Source organism: Elephas maximus, chromosome 21, assembly GCF_024166365.1.
Source record: "Elephas maximus indicus isolate mEleMax1 chromosome 21, mEleMax1 primary haplotype, whole genome shotgun sequence".
Taxonomy (NCBI): domain Eukaryota; kingdom Metazoa; phylum Chordata; class Mammalia; order Proboscidea; family Elephantidae; genus Elephas; species Elephas maximus.
The window spans coordinates 16,814,527-16,834,602 of NC_064839.1; the positions used below are offsets into that span (position 1 = coordinate 16,814,527).

The window sequence follows — 20,076 nt, forward strand, 5'->3', positions numbered from 1 at the left end:
ATGGGTTATACCTCAACATATTTAGAAAACAAAAATCCTCACTGGACCAATAAGCAACATCAGGATAAATGGAGAAAATACTCAAGTTGTCAAGGATTTCATTTTACTTAGATCCACAATCAATGCTCACGGAAGCAGCAGCCAAGAAATCAAATGACATATTGCATTGGGCAAATCTGCTGCAAAAGACCTCTTTAAAGTGTTAAAGAGCAAAGATGCCACTTTGAGGACTAAGGTACACCTGACGCAAGGCATGGTATTTTCAACTGCCTCATATGCACGTGAAAGCTAGACAACGAATACGGAAGACCAAAGGAGTGCTGATGCTATACATTATAGTGTTCACGAAGAAAAATGACTACACCAAGGACCACCAGAGGAACAAACAAATCTGTCCTAGAAAAAGTACAGCCAGAACGTTCCTTAGAAGCAAGGATGGCATGATTTTGTCTCATGGACTTTGGACATGTTATCAGGAAGGACCAGTCCCTGGAGAAGGACATCATGCCTGGTAAAGGAGAGGGTCAGTGAAGAAAAGGAAGATCAACAGATGGAGTGACAAAGTGGTTGCAACAATGGGCTTAAGAATGGCAATGACTGTTAGGATGGTTCGGGACTGGGCAGTGTTTCGTTCTGCTGTACACAGGCTCGCTATAAGTCACAACTGACTTGATGGCACCTAAGAACAACAAACAACACTCTTTAACTTAGAAGCTAAAACTCAGTCACTTTTCCTGGATATGACCCTTAAAACATTTTCAGCTTCCTCATTTAGTGCAGTTAATTCAAAGTTATTCCAACCTTCTTGTTTGGCTAAAGAACTTGTGAGAGGCTTCTCAGGAGGCAAGTCTAGTCTTACAGGGTCCTGATGTTGGAGGTCGTTTTCTGCGTCATTCTCTACACGGTCTCGATCTCGCTTCCTTTTATCCTCCTAAATGGAACAAAGAGAGATAACTTAGAAATATTTCAGAACCGATATCTATAAATGTGCAAATCATTTTAATTTCAGAAGAAAAAATAAGATACCACTGAGGGGGGGGAGGAATCTTAATAATGAAATCTTAGTATATTTTACTGCCATCTACTGGAAAAGGAGAGAATAACATGTTCATAAAAAAAATAAATTCCTATATGCCAGAAATAACTAGTTACTATTCACAAGTATTTTGTATATTTATACACATACACACATTATTAGAATGCACATATTAGCTATATACAATATAATATACCCAGGAATAAACCTAACAAAAGATGTCTAAGACCTTTATGGGAAAAATTATAAAGCATTATTGAAGGTCCTACTAGAAGACCTGACTGAAGAATAGATACACCATGTTTATGAACTGAAAGACAGTCAATTCTCTCCAAATTAACCTATAAACTTAATATAATACTAATCAAAACTGTAAAACAGGATTTTTCATGGACTTTGACAAGGTGATTGTATACTTTATCTTGAAGGGAACAGTTAGAACAGTTTTAAAAAGGTCTTACTAGGATAATTTGTCTTACCAGGTATTAAGCATCTGTATAAAGGAATAATAATAAAGACAATGTGGATCAGACAAAAGGACAGATAAACAGACCAAAAGAACAAAGTAGAGAACTCAGAAACAAACCAGTACACATAAAAGTCTCAGAATATCACAAAGAAGCCATTAGAAATCAACGAAAAAAGGGTGATGCTGGGGCAAAAATGGCTAACTACATCCAAACCCAAAAAACCAAACCCAGTGCCGTCGAGTCGATTCCGACTCACAGCGACCCTACAGGACAGAACAGAACTGCCCCACAGAGTTTCCAAGGAGCACCTGGCGGATCTGAACTGCCAACCCTTTGGTTAGCAGCCATAGCACTTAACCACTATGCCACCAGGGTTTCCACTAACTACATGGAAAAAGAAAACAGAATTGTATCTGCACATAATATCATATAGAAAAATAAATTCCAGAGCTATATCAAAGACTTCTACGCACAAAGCGGAGCTTTATACTTCAACAAAAGTGGAGAATCTTCATGATCTAAGAGTAGGGGTTTTCTTAAATAAGGTACAAAAAGAATAAATCATAAAGAAACAATCTGATAAATCCACCATTAAAATTATAAACTTTGGTACCTCAAAGAAAAAACCCCAAAACAACAAAACACAAAGCTAAAATGCTAGTTATACCTGAGATAAAGTACTTGAAACACAAATGCTTCATAAAGTGTTAGCAGAGATTACAAAAGAGCATCGATAAAAACATGTCAAGACAGATTACCCAACATAAAATAGGGTAAAGGCTATCACAGGTGGCTCACAGAAAAAGAACCTGAATGCTAAGAAACACAAAAAGTTGCTCAAGCTCCCTAAAGCCCTGGGAATTATAAAATTCAAAAATTATAAGGCATTTCACATCTAATTGGCAAAAATTCAAATGTCTACAGATCCCAAGTTTTGATAAAAATTTGGAGAGCTAGGACTCTCATACTTTGCAGACAGGAGAGAATTAGCAATTGTGCTCATGCGGAATGTGTACATGGATCAAGAAGCAGCTATTCCAACAGAACAAGGGGATACTACAGTGTTTAAGATTGGAAAAAGTAAAATTGGCCAAAAATGTCTGTTTTAAGCTTTTGAGAGTCAAACTACCTGAGTTTTAAGAGCCTCAATAGGATCTTACCAACTCAAAAAATGATTTTCTTGGCCTACGTCCTAGTTTCTTGTTCTAGTACATAAAGCAGTAGTTCTGAAAGTGTTGTCCCCAGTCCAGCATTCTCTTAGAATTTGTTAGAAGTGCAATTTCTCAGGTCCCATCATGGTTCTCAAGCTGTAGAGTGTGTCAGAATCACCTGAAGGCCTTGTAAACCACTGACGGCTGGGCCCCGCCCCCAGAATTAACGATGGGGTGGAGCCTGAGAATTAGCATTTCTAACAAGTTTGCAAGTCATGTTGGTGCTGCTGCTTGGTCCAGGGATCACGCTTTGAGAGTGACTGATATGGACCTTCATGCACTTTATTCTCAGAGTCCAAAGCACCTATTAAAAACATATATGATTGGTTTAAAAGCTCCAGAAAACAATGTTATGAACTGTACTCAGTGTGCACTTGGCTCTGTACTGTTACTGTAGGTTGGCTGGAGTCTATTTTTCACTCCTCACGACACACTCTGTAGCAGTAATTCTAACTTTGGAAAATTTTGTATCTTTTGCCCAGGAAAACTGACATGAATCTTGTAGGCTGGCGGGCTTAGAACATCTGTTCTATGGGAAAAGACCCCAGAGATATAGATCTCTTCCTATGAAATGTGAAACGTGAAGACAGGACAGCTTGAAAAGGCAGTAAGGACTTCTCCCAAGTGGAAAGAATTAGGGCCCCAGTGCCAGTGCCAGAACCCCCGGAGCAGGGGTTAGCAATCTTCATTTGTAAAAGGCCAGAAAGTAAGTATTTTAGGTTTTGCAGCCCACATCACAGCTACTAACCCTTCTGCTGTAGTGTGAAAGCAGCTACAGACAATACGTAAATGAATGAACGGGTGTGGCTGTGTTCCAATGAACTCTATTTACAAAAACAGATGGTGCTGGCCATAGTTTGCCAACCCTTGGTCTAGAGCCTCAAATTCTAGCTCCAGCCTCTCCCTTAACACATTCTGTAACCTCAGGCAACTTGTTTACTCTCACCAGGGTTCTTTAAAAAAAAAAAAAAAAACTGCAAAATGGGGATTTAACTGTTGATTTTAGACAGTCACTGAAAAGGTCAAATGAGGTCATAAAATAGAAAAGGTCAAAAGTATCAACGGAAGGTAGTGTGTCTCTCAACTACCATGTTATGGATTGAACCCTAACCCCCGTATCTGTGGTTAACTGAAAATGGGTTTTCCTTGTTAGGTTAATCAGACAGTGTTAGTGCAGGGTGTGCCTTAAGTCAACATTTTGAGATATAAAAGCTGATAAAGCAAACAGCAAAAAGAGCAGAGCTGGAGGAAGACAGATACCATGCCACATGATCGCCAAGGAACAGAAGCTGAAAAGAGACAAGGACCTTCCCATAGAGCTGGAGAAAGAAAACCTTCCCCTAGAGCTGGCCCCCTCAATTCAGACTTCTAGCCTCCTGAACTATGAGAAAATATATTTCTGTTTGTTAAAGCCACCCACTTGTGGTATTTCTGTTATAGCAACACTAGACAACTAAGACATACCCCTACCTAGTTAACCTTCCCTAGTTAGCTTGGTCTAGAGTAGCCACTTTATTATTTAATACGGCAAAAGAAGACAGGTTTTTCCCGCTATCCAAAAGAAGAGCATTCCTATGAAACCTTTCGTCAGCTGAAATGGTGTAAAGTGAGTAAGCAATTACCATCACGTCTTTTGGGAAAAAATTTTGAGCGTTCCCAAACCCAAAAAAATCACCTACCAAATCATACCAAATAACACCTAAAACCTAAAACAACATAAACACATATTAAAAGCAGGAATGATATAATACACAGCCTGTATAAAGTAGAAATAATGTATGTACAGTATAGTTTCACTCTTGCTGCTCGAGGTGCACACTAACAGCCTGCTGCAAAACTAAGGCTGAACACAAAAATCCTCTTTGGATTTCTTTTGGTTAGCAAAAACAGGTACCAATGTAGGTCTTTTATAAAAACAAAAGTAACATAAAACAAACTTCCGAAAAGCGGGGGATACCTGCATAGTCTTCTGGTCTACGGAGTCCGAGAGAGAAAGGGAATATACAAACATAATTAGAAACTGCCCTAGACTGAACAGAGATGTTCTAACATGTTACTGCCAGGCCGGGAAGCAGGAGCCCTGGGTTGTTGTTCACAAGCTATGCCATGGTTTCAGTCTTGGTTTCTCATCTAGAAAACAACAGGCTTTGATATCGGGTTCTCTCTCCACCTAAAATTCTGATTCCATCCTTTTTCTTTTTTATGATTTAGAATATACTATAGAATTCTACTGTAAATGTCATTTACTAATACACATATGCAAAACCACAAGTTAACTGAGTTCTGGCTAATACTGTACTTTGCTAGTTCCATACAGAAAACCAAACAAAAATACTAGTGCCACTTAACTCCAGGCAGCCGAGAAGGGCTGAAAGTCAGTTTGTAAAATGAGTTCCAATTCTGGTTCTGCCACTTACTAGCTATGAGACTGTGGATCGTGGATAAGTTATATAATTCTGTGGAGTCTAAAAGAGACCATAATACATACGTCAGATGATTATCTTGAGGATTAAATAAGCCAGTGCATGCGAAATTTCAGCGCAGTATCTAGCACACAGTAGGCACTCACCAATTCAGGCAATTAATGAATAAATAAGGCTCACTGTGTGGATGCATACCAAAACCAAATCAAACTCAAAGCCGTCGAGTTGATTCTGACTCACAGCGACCCTACAGGACAGAGTAGAACTGCCCCACAGGGTTTCCATGGAGCAGCTGGTAGATTCAAACTGCTCGGTTAGCAGCCGAGCTCTTAAGCACTGCACCACCAGGGCCCCATGCAGATGTACAGTGCTGAATAAAACATGAAGGGCCCTGCCCTTATGAAGCTCATAGTGCAGCGTAACAGCAGAGACAGATGTTAAACAAAAAAACAAAACAGTTTTTGAGGACGGAGTAACTGTTGGGGGAATCTAACTTAGGCTGGAGAAGTGAGGGAGGACTTCTGTGGGGAAAGAACATCTAGGCTGAGATCTGAAGGCTAGAGCATTTAGCCAGGTTGGGAGTGTGGGTGGGAACAGCACTCCAGGTAGAGAAGTATCCCGTGTGCATGACGGTCTGAGGCAGGACGAAGGAACAGTGGCTACTTCCGTAACTTCAGATGCACTGTACTTTTTCAGACCAGATTCTAGTTTGCTGAAATTTATCTATGACTTGATGGCAAGTTACTTTATTAACTTATGAATAATACTTTTGAAGCAAGTCCTTGCTCACCCTATTAATATTAAAACACTCATTGCACTGTATTACAGACACAGTTGTCTCTTTCGCTGGAATTCCTTATAGGCAGGGGCCCATGTCTTACTCACTTCTGTACCCCCAGCTCAACAATGCCTAGCATATTATGGCTGCTGAGAATTAAGGAATTACACGACACAGCACGAGAGCATATGGATTAACAGCTGAAGTTCTGTGTTGTTGCTGTTAGTAGTTAAGTACTGTCCTTTAGACTGGCTACTTTTGGAGGCTAGGTATGTATAATCATGCTTTCGACATGTAAACAATTTCAGAAGTTCCTATTAACAGCTGACTTAATTCACCTAAAAAAATCAGTTTTATTACTTTGAAGTTAACACTTCATTTTAGCCCTAGGTTGAATCACATGGCTTTATTCGCAACTGGCTTGGTGCTATATAACTTTTGGCTATTTCCAAAATCAAATATACTGCCAAAGACATACCTCTTCGATACACTTCTTGATTTCAAGTGTGTACAAAGAATCTTCAAAAATATTAAAAAATCTTTGAATAAGTGTACATACTCTCCAAAGGAGACTACTTTGAAAAGTGTGTAACTAGTATGTTTTTTTTGTTTTAAATTTGTTTTATATACCTTACTGATATGTTCCTTATGTATAAAGGGACAGCCTGGAGGAGCAGAAGGTATCCAAGTAATTGTGAGAGGATTTACTGTAAATCAAAAGCCATGCAGAAAAACCATTATACAAAAACAGACAAACAAAAAACCCAAAACAATTCCCCCAAAGTTCTAACTTTTTAAAAGGTTGTCTTCATTAAATGATTATCTTCTTTTGCGTAGGAAGGCCCGGACCATACTAGTCAAAAACGCCCCAGCAGGTACATCAACGGTGTTCTTCTCTGTAGAGCAATGGTATATAATACCAACAGAGCATCAAGGTACGAAGTGCCTTGGCTTCAACCAGACCACAATCTGGAGACCACTCCTATGAAAGTGCGTTGGTTTAGTTATTTTTTCTTAAACATTCGGATGCAAACCAGCTGGCAAGAAATTTGGGTGCTGGCCTAACTCTTGTTATGTGATACTGCCCTTTTCTAAAGATTGAGCCTTATGTTTTCAAGTTATCCATTCCCACATAAAACAAAAGATAACAGAGCTCATAAAAAAACGCTCATACTATTTGATCTAGTAATATGCACAAGAGGACAATTAAGTAAAACTATGGTGCAACAGGTGAAATTCTGTATAGGCCATTAAGTTGATAAAATGATGGTCTGTAAGAATTAGAGAAGTGTTCATAAAATAATTTTAAGTGAAATAACACAAACATATACCTCCATTACGATCATTACAAAACTACATATATATTTTACAAATAATAATTGCTACTTATCAAGCACATTATTACATGCTAGGTTCTGTGCTAAGTGCTTCATATATGTTAGCTCACTTCTTACCATGATCCTATGAAACCGGTATTACCATCTCCACTTTCTAGATGAGAAAACTAAGGTTAAGTAACTTGCCTGAGGTCACAGAGTTCCAGAACAGGAACTCAAATCCTGCCCTTAAGGAGTCTGTAGTCTAACAGAGATGTTAAAATGGATACCAAATCTCCACTCTCTGCATAGTGTATAGAAGAATAAAGTTAAGAGGCAAAGTTCTAGCTCTGAGGGTCCTGAGATTTCTTGGAGCTGGGGAGAATCACAGGAGACTTTGCTTGGAAAGTAGCATTTGAACTGGACTTTAGAAATCAGACTGCAGTGATGTTACACTGTGTTCAATTAAGATGGGGTCAACTATATGCTCTGAGGGAAACAACCCCATTATAGTTGTTGTTAGGTGCTGTCGAGTCAGTTCTGACTCATAGCAATCCTACAGGACAGAGCAGAACTGCCCCATAGGGTTTCCAAGGAGCAGCTGGTGGATTCGAACTGCAACCTTTCTGGTAAGCAGCCGTAGCTCACCACAGCTCTTAACCACTGCACCCCCAGGGCTCGTTATAGTAGTATGGTAAAAAATACTCTTCATAATTGTACAATTATATGTTAGTGTAAAAGACCATATGTATACCAAACCAAAACCAAACCCACTGCCGTCGAGTCAATTCTGACTCATAGCGACCCGACAGGACAGAGCAGAACTGCCCCATAGAGTTTCCAAGGACTGCCTGGTAGATTCGAACTGCTGAACTTTTGGTTAGCAGGCATAGCACTTACCCACTACACCACCAGGGTTTCCAAAAAATAACTCTTCATATTGTACAATTTTATTTCCGCGTAAAGGACCATATGTATACAGACCCTAAATATTCTATTTTATGGGCTACTTCACGTATTTTCAAAGGTGATGTGACAACCTGATTTTTACTTACGTGCTGACTTTAGGAGCTGACCCCTGCACAGAATGCTATGGCACAGCCACTGCACAGGTTTGAGGGGAGGAAGTTTATATACCAAGTAGAGGGTTAAGGATAAGGGCAGGGAGTTGAGTAAGCGTGAGGGCGTGCACAGGTGACATTAAGTTGTTCTCATTTTAAGCACAGGAGACACGAAGGGGAATGTCAAGGATTGAACTGTATGCCCCCAAAATGTGTCAACCTGACTAGGCCATGATTCCCAGGACTGTGTGGTTGTCCTCCATTTTGTGATCTGATGTTAATTATCCTCCATTTTGTGCTCACAGCCTTATTCAAGTCACTACCCTTGCTGACTTTTTATCTCACGAGAAATAAAAGGAGAAGCAGCAGAGAGGTGAGAGAACTCACTACAACCAAGAAAGAAGAGCTGGGAGCAAAGTGCATCCTCTGGACCTGGGGTCCCTGTGCTGACAACCTCCTAAACCCAGGGACGACAGATGCCAAGACACGTGGAGACCTCCAAAGAACCAGAAGCTGAAGAGACAAGGACCTTCCTCCAGAGCTGATGGAGAGAGAAAGCTTTCCCCTGGAGCCAGCGGTCTGAATTCGGACTTCTAGTCTCCTAAGCTGTGAGAAAATTTGTTTATTAAAGCCATCCGCTTGTGGTATTTCTGTTACAGCAGCACTAGATAGCTACAACAGGGAGTACAGGATAGGATTTGAAAGGCAGTTGAGCTGGCAGACTAGGGAGTGAGAACTTGAATATTCAGGTGGTGGGGAGTCAAAGTTTCTGAGTGGAAGAATGATAAGCCTTGAGCCTTAGTAATATTAATCAGATGACAGTATCTAAAAATACTGAAGAAGGTAGAGACTGTGTTAAGAAGACCTACTGAGAAGGCTTTTCATTGAAATAGCTCACGTGAGAAATCTAAATTCCTTTACTGAAATTCAAACCTGTTCTTCTGAAAAGCACAGTCCTAACCCAAATTATGTCTTCACAGCTTTGTAAGTCACCTCCAGGTTTAGATGCTCAAAGAAGTTAGGCCAGTCCCACTGCCAGGGATGCTACCAGAGTAAAATGACAAAGACAGTAGTCATTTTTAAAAAACCAAAAGCATTACTATTATTTATAAAATGGAGGTCAAGTAACCTTTTAATGAAATTAAAAACTATCATTCATGCATAATAGATTCCAATCAACATCTACGTTATGAAAGCACTATACTAGGTCCCAAGGAGGATTTAAAAAAACAAAACTTGTTACTGTTAAGTTGACTCCAACTCACTGGGACCCTTGTAGGGTTTCCAACGCTGTAGCCTTTAGGGAAGCAGACTGCCACATCTTTGTTCCACAGAGTGGCTTGTGAATTCGAACTGCTAACCTTTCAGTCAGCAGCTGAGCACTTAACCATTGTGGTTCCAGGGCTCCTTTCCAAGGAGGATACATACTCATAAGAACTAACAGTTGAACGTCTACTATATGCTAGACACTGTTCAAAGTTATTTAGGCATATTTACTCTTTTAATTCTTAAAAAAAACTCTATGAGGCAGGTACTGTTCATATCTCATTTAATTGCTGAGTTAACTGAGGCAAAGAGCAGCTAAGAAAGCTACGGAATATGAGGTAGTTTATGACAAGAAAGGAGACATGAATGGCTATAATCCTGTTAAGCAAAAGGAGGATTCTGTCAAAACACAATCCATTGACTGGTATGGTACAACATCTGCCACACCTGGGATCTCAGGGCTGCCAGGGTTTACTATCTGGCTTGGCAAAACGCCCCGCCACTTCTTTCCCACTCTGCTGTTCCACGTATGTACCTCCTGGAGGGGTCCTCTTAATTAGAGATGATCTTCCCAGAGAAGGACTTTGACTAAGGGTATATAAGTAGTGTTCCTCCCCTCACAGGAGGGCTATTTATTCAACAAATATTTACAGGACTCCTATTAAATATGCCAGACTCTGTATTAGGCTCGGATGTTAAAGGTATACTTCCTGCCCTGCACGAGCTTGGAGCTGGGCCGGGGAATCAGATGCAAAGGGATAAACAAGCTTCACGGCCTGGTACATTCTACCAGAGGTCTGAGTTAAGTGTTCTGGGAGTCCGGGGAAAAGTGTTTCTCATTCTGCCTTGGAGAGCTGGCGAAAGTATCATAGAGGTAACAGCTAAAGTGTGCCAGATACTGCTGAGTACTTCCCCAAAACTTTATCTTCTTATCTAAGTAAAAGATTTCTGATTTTAGCAGGGTTCACTGTGTCCCTGATCCCAACTAAAAGAGGGTCATCTCTCAGCCTTCCTAGCTGCCAGGGTGGCCATGTGATTAACTTCTGGCTAATTAAGTACAAGCAGAAGCAACCAATGCCTTTTAGGAAACATTTAAAAAGGGAAAGGGCATTCTTTCCTTATGCCCCTCCTCCTTACTGCTGCACAGAACTGAGAGATGACAGTCACCAGCCCTCAGAACCAGACATAACCCAGACCTTCCCAGGCCAACAGATGTCACACAGCTGACCCTCCCCCCAAGAAGAGACCAGAGGCAGCTGCTGTTCTAAAAGTCCCTGGAGATCCAGAACACAGCTCAGAGAGGAGTCTCTTTCTGAACTCTCCCTCTCTAGACAGCACTAGCAAAAACAAGCCCCTCTCTCTATCCCAGGTCTGGCCTGGAAAAAGGGGACGGCCAAAACATCCTCTACAGAACCAGTGATACCCCAAGAATCTGGAAATAGCCCATGGTCCCTAGCCCTGAGTCCTGGAGGAGAAGAATCCTGGGAAAATTCATTTTTACCTGTTTCTACTTCAGCTTTGGTAAAACGAAAACCATCTACCTATTTGGCATTCTCTGCTGGGTTTTATGTCCAAATGAGACCGAGGATGAAAAAGCATCTTATTTTGCAAGAGCATCAAAATATAACAGTGGTTAATGATGATGAGAGTCACAGTGAAGAGATGGCAGAATGGCTGGAACACAGAGGAGACTTCTAGGAACCTCTCCTGAAGATACCCTTTTAAAGTGTACAAAGATTAGCATACAATGAAGCATGCTGCAGCATTATTTGTAAAAAAACAAACAAAATCTGCTGCCGTTGTAGTGACCCTATTGGACAGCCCCATAGGGTTTCCAATGAGCAGCTGGTAGATTCAAACTGCCAACCTTTTGGTCAGTAGTTATGTTCTTAACCACTGTACCACCAGGCTTTTATTTCATATTAAATAAAATGAAGTTTGGGGGCCAACTCAACAGTAGTTTACAGTAACAATAGTACATTCATATAACCAAATACTACGCAGTCATTAAAAAGACTGAGATAATTGACAAAACAAGAAATGAACATGAGTATATCATTTGGTGGTATGGTGGTAAACACCAGAAATAAAGCTAAAAGCGGTTAAAAGTGATTACTTCACCTTTTAGTTAAACAAGACGATGGCAGGAGCAGAGTACACAAGAGACAAGAGTGGATGAAAGAAATCAACAAACCTGGGAGGCAGAAGGCAGATGGAGGAGTTTGCAGAACAGAGGAGACAAAGTATCTTCTGCCTAAAAAGAGGGATACCTATGAGGTGAGTCAAATCCTAGAAGCCTGGAAAAGCTCAGAACACGAGGACATAAGGAACCAGAGAGGCTCCAGACCCAAAGACCAGTCAAAAGGGACCGAGAAGCTGGAATGACAGCAGAGAATTGGATGGTAAGACCTTTAGCTCCCCTCCCTCATCCCCACTAGTCTCCAGAAATACTTGCAGCTAGGTAAAAATCTTCTCCCAGGAGGGAAGGGTTTTTCTCTGGAGGAACTAAAGAGCCTAGGGGAAACATCTGTGAGGTGCAGACATCTGAGGGTTCCCCACCAAAATTATCAGGGTCCTATTCAGTCACCCTACAGCAAAGTCCATCAGCAGACAAAGTTTGTCCAGGCACAAAACATTTACTCAGCTTTTTTGTGCCGCATGTTTAAATACAGACTACAAAGGATGAAGAGACAACCAAAGAATGCTTTTAACATAAACGAGACCAAACAAATAAATTGAAGAACTTGGGAGAAATGTATACAGCAAAATAAACAAAACTTCAATCAATACAAGAATAGGATGTTATCAAAAAAAGACCACTAAAAAACAAGAAAGAGGTCCCGGATATTAAAATGATGAGATCTGAAATAAAACTTAACAGAAGAGTCCACCCAGTAAGAAGACAAAATTCAGAAATTCTCTTTGAAGGCAGAACATAAAAAACAAAGAGAGGGAAAACAGGAAAGAAAATGCTATCAGGCCAGGAGCCCAACATCTAAATGGCAGGGGGTTCCAGAAAGAGAAAAAAGAAAAAACAGAGGGAAGGAATTTATCACAGACATTTATCAAGCAGCCATCTCAAAACTGAAGGCACACATATTCATTGTGAAATGTTAAAAGCACTGATACCGACTGAATTAAAAGCCCGTTGCGGTGAAGTCGATTCCAACTCACAGAGACCCTACAGGACACAGTAGAACTACCCCCATAGGGTTTCCAAGGAGCGGCCGGTGGATTAGAGCCACAACCTTTCGGGTTAGCAGCCTGAACTCCTAACCACTGCCCCCCAGGGTTCCACTGAATTGTGTCCCCCAAAATATGTGTTACAAACTCTAGCCTCCATGCCTGTGGTTAAAACCCCATTTGGGAATGGGTTTTTGTTATGTGAATGACACAGGATTAGCGTAAGGTATATTTTCAGTCAATCTCTTTTGAGATATAAGAGATTAAACAAGTAAGCAAGAGAAGGAGAGATGGGAGAAGACTGATGCTAAGCCACATAGAGATCTCCAAGGAACCAGGAAAAAGGCTGAACAGACAAGGATCTTCCCCCAGAGCTGACAGACAGAAAGCCTTTGCCTAGGGCTGCTGCCCTAAATTCAGATTTTTAGCCTCCTAAACTGGGAGAAAATAAATTTCTATTTGTTAAAGCCATCCACTTGTAGTATTTCTGTTAAAGCAGCACTAGATAACTAAGACAACTGAAGATCCTACAAACTTCAAGAGAGCAAGTACTGGTCATATACAAAGGTCTGAGAATAGCAACAGACTTCTGAACAGCAAATCTGGAAGCCAAAAGACAACAGAGCAACACCTTCAAAATTCTGAGAGAAAATGGTTTTCAATATACAATTCCATTTTGAATCAAACTATCAATGAGGTACAAGGGTAGAATAAAGATTTTCAAGCATGTTGGAACTTACAAAAACCTACCTCTGATGCATGCTTTTCTAGGAAGCTCCTAGAGTTTAGACCCCACGTAAACAAGGGAGTAAATAACGAACAAGCGAGTAAATTAAAAAAAGGGAAGACATAAGATCCAGGAAGTAGGCAAAGGAGAGTCCCGGGAGACCTAGAGAATTAGTCCAGAAGAGAGGCGGAGGAGACAGAGAGCCACAAGATGGCTGTCTTAAAAAAAAAAAGTGTTCGATCTTGTGCAAAACAGAACTCAGCTGGGCTTTATAAATCTGTGTGAGAACAGATAACCAAACAAATGAAAACAATTAACTTTAACTCACTGGCCAAGATCAGATCTGTATTTGTTCACTGTACTTGTCTCCACTGTGAACAGTAATTACAACACTGCCTACTGATTTAAGCAACAACTGTGATTTATCTACAGTGGGACAATGGAGGTAGGGAAACTGGGGGTGTGTAGCAGTGTAAATATATACAGTAAGGCTATATATGAATATACGGATGTGGTGTGTAAGTGTAGGTGTGGGCATATGTATACGCATGTTTACGTGTGCTGCATATACTTTCAAATATTAAATAAAGCAAGTGGGGTGGCTATATATATAAACAGCAACTATACACTTGGACCTCCCCGGATAGAATACACAGGAATCAAACTGACTACATCTGTGCAGAGACAATGGAGAAGCTCAATATCATCACTCAGAGCAAGGCCAGAGGCTGACTGTGGAAGAGACCATCAACTGCTCACATGCAAGACCAAGTGGAAGCTGAAGGAAAATTAAAACAGGTCCACAAGAGCCAAAGTATGACCCTGAGTATATCCCACCTGAATTTAGACACCATCGCAACAGATTTGATGCATTTAACACTAATGACTAAAGACCAGATGAGTTGTGTGGGATGATATCAAGGACATCATACATGAAGAAAGCAAAAGGTCATTAAAAAGACAGAAAAGACCAAAATGAATGTCAGAAGAGATTCTGAAACTTACTTTTAAACATAGAGTAACTAAACCAACAGAAAAATGATTAACTAAAAGGACTAAACAGAAGATTTCAAGGATGGCTTGAGAAGACAAAGTATCATAATGAAATGTGCAAAGACGTGGAGTTAGAAAACCAAAAGGAAAGGACAAGCTCGCATTTCTCAAGCTGAAAGAAATGAAGGAAAAAATTTTAAGCCTCAAGTTGCAATACTTAAGATTCTACAGTCAAAATACTGAACAAGGTAGGAGGCACCAAATGAAGATGGGAAGGAATACAGAGTCACTGTACCAAAAAGAAACGATCAACGTTCAACTGTTACAGGAGGTAGCATATAATCAAGAATCGATGATACTGAAGGAAGTAGTTGTCTCAGTCACCTAGTGCTGCTATAACAGAAATACCACAAGTGGATGGCTTTAACAAAGAGAAATTTATTCTCTCACAGTCTAGTAGGTTACAAGTCCAAATTCAGGGCGCTGGCTCCAGGGGAAGGCTTTCTCTGTCCGCTCTGGAGGAAGATTCCTTGTCATCAATCTTCCCCTGGTCAAGGAGCTTCTCAAGCACACGGACACCAGGTCCAAAGGACGTGCTCTGCCCCTGGTGCTGCTTTCTTGGTGGTATGAGCTCATCGCTCTCTGCTTGCTTCTGTTTCCTTTTACCTCTCAAGAGCTAAAAAGTGGTGCAGGCCACACTCCACGGAAACTCCCTTTACATTGGATCAGGGAGGTAACCTGAGGAAGGGTGGTGTTACAACCCTACCCTAACCCTCTTTACCATAAAATTACAATCACAAAATGGAGAACCACCACACAATACTGGGAATCATGGCCTAACCAAGTTGAAACACACATTTTTGGGGGGACATAATTCACTCCATGACAGAAGTCCAAGCTGCACTGAAGGCACTGGCAAAAAACAAGGATCCAGGAATTGACAGAATAAATTGAGACGTTTTAACAAACAGATGCAATGCTGGAAGCACTCACTTGTCTATGCCAAGAAATTTGGAAGATAGCTACGTGGCTAACCAACAGGAAGAGATCAATATTTGTGCCCATTCCAAAGGAAGGTGATCCAAGAGAATGCGGAAATTATCAAATAATATCGTTAAGATCACAGGCAAGTAAAAATTTGCTGAAGATAATTAAAAAACAGTTGTAGCAGTACACTGATAGGGAACTGCCAGGAATTCAAGTTGGATTCAGAAGAGGACGAGGGACAAGGGATATGCACGGTTCTTGGCTGAAAGCAGAGAATACCAGAAAGTTGTTACCTGTGTTTTACTGACTATGCAAAGGCATTTGACTGTGTGGATCATAACAAATTACGGGTAACATTGAGAAGAATGGGCATTCCAGAACACTTCATTGTGCTCATGTGGAACCTGTACATAGACCAAGAGGCAGTCATTCAAAGAGTGCAAGGAGATACTGCATGGTTTAAAATCAGGAAAAGTGTGAGTCAGGGTTGTATCCTTTCACCATACGTGTTCAATCTGTATGCTGAGCAAGTAATCCGAGAAACTGGACTATATGAAGAAGGCAGCCTGAGGACTGGAGGAAGACTCATTAACAACCTGTCATATGCAGATGACACAACCTTGTTTGCTAAAAGCAAAGAGAACTTGAAGCACTTACTGATGAAGATCAAATACTACAAAAATTCGAACAATCGAACCAATAAGCAATATGATAAATGAAGAAAAGATTGAAATTGTAAAGGATTTCGTTTTACTTGGGTCCACAATCAATGCCCATGGAAGCAGCAGTCAAGAAATCAAACTAAGCATTGCACTGGGCAAATCTGCTGCAAAAAACCTCTTCAAGGTGTTAAAAAGCAAAGATGTCACTTTGAGGACTACGGTGCACCTGACTCAAGCCATCATATGTTCAAATGACTCATATATATGAGAAAGCTGGACAATGAATAAGGAAGACCAAAGAAGAACTGACATCTTTGAATTATGGTGTTGGTGGAGAATATGGACTATACCACGGACTTTCAGAAGAATGAACAAATCTGTGTTGGAAGTCCAGCCAGAATGCTCCTCAGAAGTGAGGATGGTGAGACTTCATCTCATGTACTTTGGACATGACACCAGGAAGGGCCAGTCCCTGGAGAAAGACATCATGCTTGGTAGGTCAGCAAAAAGAGGAAGACCCTCAATAAGATGGATTGACGGTGGCTGCAACAACGGGCTCAAGCATGGCAACAATTTTAATGATGGGGCAGGACCAGGCAGTGTTTTGTTCTGTTGTATACAGGGTGGCTATGAGTCAGAGCCGACTTGACGGCAGCTAACAAGAAGAAGCAGTGTAAAAATGCTAATTTAAATTCTAGTCTTCTGTATGTCAGTAGAAGATAAATAAAACTGATTAATCACAAAATAGCAATATAAACCTCTATTTAGAAATGGAGATAGGTATCAGAAGAAAAAGCCAAAAGGTTTGTAGTGGAACTCCAGGGTGGAACAGGAGACAGCTTTTGTATTAAAAGCCTTGTACTGCTCTGTGACTTAAAATGATGTTTGTGAATTAGTTTACAACTAACAAAAATTAACTAATTGAAAACTAGTTACCTCTGGAGAGGGAGACTGACTATGTGAAGGACTGGTGAGAAAAATGCTTTTTTCATTTTGTTCACTTCTCTATGGCCTTTACCATTTAGGAAAGAAAGGGAAACGTGTATTGTCTAGCCAAACGCAAAAAAGCTGGGGAAGAAAGGAAGAATAACTTAAATTCTAAAGAGAGAATTCCTAAGACTCGGTGACTTACCAATGTGTTTAACCACGTAAAACTCACTTCTGTTGTATATATTAACATAAGAAAAACTATAAGACTAACTGTGGAAAATCTACCTTCAAGATAAAACAACTGATCTAATAAGTCACTTAGTGAGAGGTTAAATTTAGGAATACAGAAGTCTAGGATGAGTCCAGGTATGTATGTACCATCCTTGGAAAGAAAGTTTATTTATATTATTTTGCCCAGTCTGTGAACCAAAATGGCACCTACCTATTTTTTTTTATTAAATGCAAATGGTTAAGAAAATTTTCATTGTTGGTGTTATGTCCCTGAAAGGTCTCTGATCAAATTTTCTCTTCCTTAGACTAAAACTTTATTTTAAAAGATGAAAATTGTTCACTATATATTTAGCTTTATAGTATTTACTTCAGAACAAAACTTAAACTCTGATAGATCCCATTCAGTTTTGAAATTACTATTTTTGACAAACCTGGGAACACTGAAATCTTCCTGAGCATGACCTCTACGCTTTTTAAGCAGAAAAAGCATTCTTGGAAGCAGCTCCTGAAAATCAGGACTTAGCCACTTATTCACCTGGTGTGTGTTCATATTGCCTAAAAGTGTAATTAAATAAAGATGTGCTGAAACTCACAGATGAGTCACGTTTCTACCCTGCCTTGTTCCTCCTCAAACGGGGCAGATTTTACAGGTGTTTCAGTGTCTCACTGCGCACAAAGAAAATAAAGCCACGTTGGGGGCTGCAGGATGGACCCTTCAGAAAGTGGCGCCACCAGCCAAGCTGAAGTAACGCAACATCCTTTACCTTGACTCTTCTCCGTTTTCTCCCTTTTTCTTCCCCTGGAACCTGTTTCTCTCCTTTCTTTCTCTTTTTGCGCTTTCTGTCCTTGTGTTTGTCATGATCGTTCTTGTCTTCGAAGAGGCTTGAGTCGTGCCCCGAGCTGCCCGTGGAGAGTTCGGTGACCTCGCTGCCTCCCACTTTGAGGACCAGCTTCAGGGGCTTCTCTACGTACTCTGAAGGGAAAGGAACGGCCTCGATTAGAGGGGCTGGCCGGGGGATCCACAACGCACGGCGACCCGAGAGCAGGGAGGGAGGTGGCGCAAAGGACGCAGCGGGCGCCTTACAAGGCACCTGCTGAAAGACGCACACCTGCCAAGTGACCGCGGGCGCCGCCCGCCCCGAACCTCCCCCGGCAGTCCCACATCTCCCAACGAGAGACTCCCCCGGGACCGGGCGGACCCCAGTTCGAACCCCGCCCCGTCTGGGGTCTGCGCGGCCTCGGGCCGGCCGCACCCCCTTCGCAGACCAGGCCCGTCCGTGCGAGGAGCGGCCCCGGTCCACCTCGGGTGCCCAGGGGTAATTCGGAAAGAAGGGAAACCCCGCCGAGCCGGCCGACGGCCCGCCGCCCCGCCGGCCCGCCCACCCCTCACCTTCGTAGAGGTGTTTGTCCGACTTGTGCTTCTTGTGCTTCTTGCCCATGTCCGCCCGGGCCCCGGTACCCGCCCCCCGCGCCAGGCCCAGGCCGTGCGGCGCCGCTTCCGGTCCGGACCAGGCGAGCGGAGGGCGGGAGCGGGGCCCACGAGACCCTGCGCCGCGAGGCAGGGGGACGGCGTGCGCCGGGCGGCGCGAGGCTACACAGGAGGACGGCGCGCGAGACCCACAGGGACCTGAGAGCAGCTGCGGGTCGGCGAGCGGCCGGCGCAGAGGCGGAAGAGACGGCCTGCCGCGCGCGCAAAGTGCGGCCGGCTGCGCGTGGCGGCCCCTGGAGGCCGGAGGTGGCGCTGCAGCCTGTGGGTCTGGGGCGGAGTCTGGGCTGGGGGCGGAGTCCTGACAGGGGGCGGGGCTGGAGCCGGCCTCCGGTTCACCGCCCTAAATGAAGAGTATTGGTGCCGGGCACCACCGTCTTCCTTCTCTCCTCCTATCACCGTTTCACTCCCTCGTCCTGTTTCCTACCTTTTTTTTTCCTGCTGTCTTTTCCTTTCTTTTTTTAAAAAATTACCCTCCCTCCTTCCTTGATTCCTGCCTTTCTTTCACTTTCCTTTACTTCTATTTCTTCCTTTTAATACTCTTGCATCCCGTACGGGGGGGCCTGAACTGGCAAACCCAACATATTGGGAACTGAAGGATTTTAACCTTAAAAAAATTTCTTATGTGCAGATATGTAAAGGCCTTATTAAACAACAACAACAATAATAAAGTATGGAGCGGGTATATTTAGTAAGAATAGGGTCAGCGGAAAAGAGGAAGACCCTCAACGAGGTGTATTGACACAGTGGCTTCAACAATGGGCTCAAGCATAACAAGGATTGTGAGGATGGCAGAAGGACCAGCCAGTGTTTCCTTCCGACATACGTAGGGTCGCTATGAGTCAGAACCGACTGGAACGCACATAACAACAACAACATTTGTGGAAGTAAATGTTGATGTTAGGTTAAAAGGCTGTGGATGGACGTCCAAGAACTGATTAACAGTGGTTATCTCGGGTGACTAGGATTGAAGGTGGAGTGGATTATTTTACTTTTATACTTCTCTCCATTTGGGTTCTTTCATGTGCATGTTAAATTGGAAAAAAAGAATATTCTCAACAACAAAATAAATTATTGAAAAAAAGAAAAGAAAGATGAAATTTAGAAATTCCCTGGTGGTGTGGTAGTTAAAGCAATGGTTGCTAACCAAAAGATCTGCCCTTCAAAACCACCAGTAGCTCAGAGGAGAAAGTCAGCTTCCATAGAGATTTACAGCCTTGGAAACCCTATGGGGTTGCTCCAAGTCAGAATTGACTCAGTGACAGTGGGTTCGGGGATAATTACATTACAGAATTCAGAAAAAAAACAAAAGAAAA

The 20,076-nt window shown here is 41.9% G+C and overlaps 1 protein-coding gene across 2 annotated transcripts in view; it reads right to left on the bottom strand.

Annotated features, from left to right (window-relative positions):
- LOC126064525 (bromodomain-containing protein 7) overlaps positions 1-18,972 on the bottom strand; it is a 54,811-nt gene extending 35,839 nt beyond the window's left edge. For both annotated transcript variants that reach the window (XM_049863706.1, XM_049863705.1), the window contains exons 1-3: positions 18,665-18,972; positions 18,039-18,247; positions 802-931 (exon numbers count right to left, since the gene is read on the bottom strand). In XM_049863706.1, coding sequence (XP_049719663.1) covers positions 802-931; positions 18,039-18,247; positions 18,665-18,713 — 388 coding nt within the window. In that variant the 5' untranslated portion in view covers positions 18,714-18,972. The remainder of the gene's footprint in view (positions 1-801; positions 932-18,038; positions 18,248-18,664) is intronic.
- Positions 18,973-20,076: the final 1,104 nt, after the last annotated feature.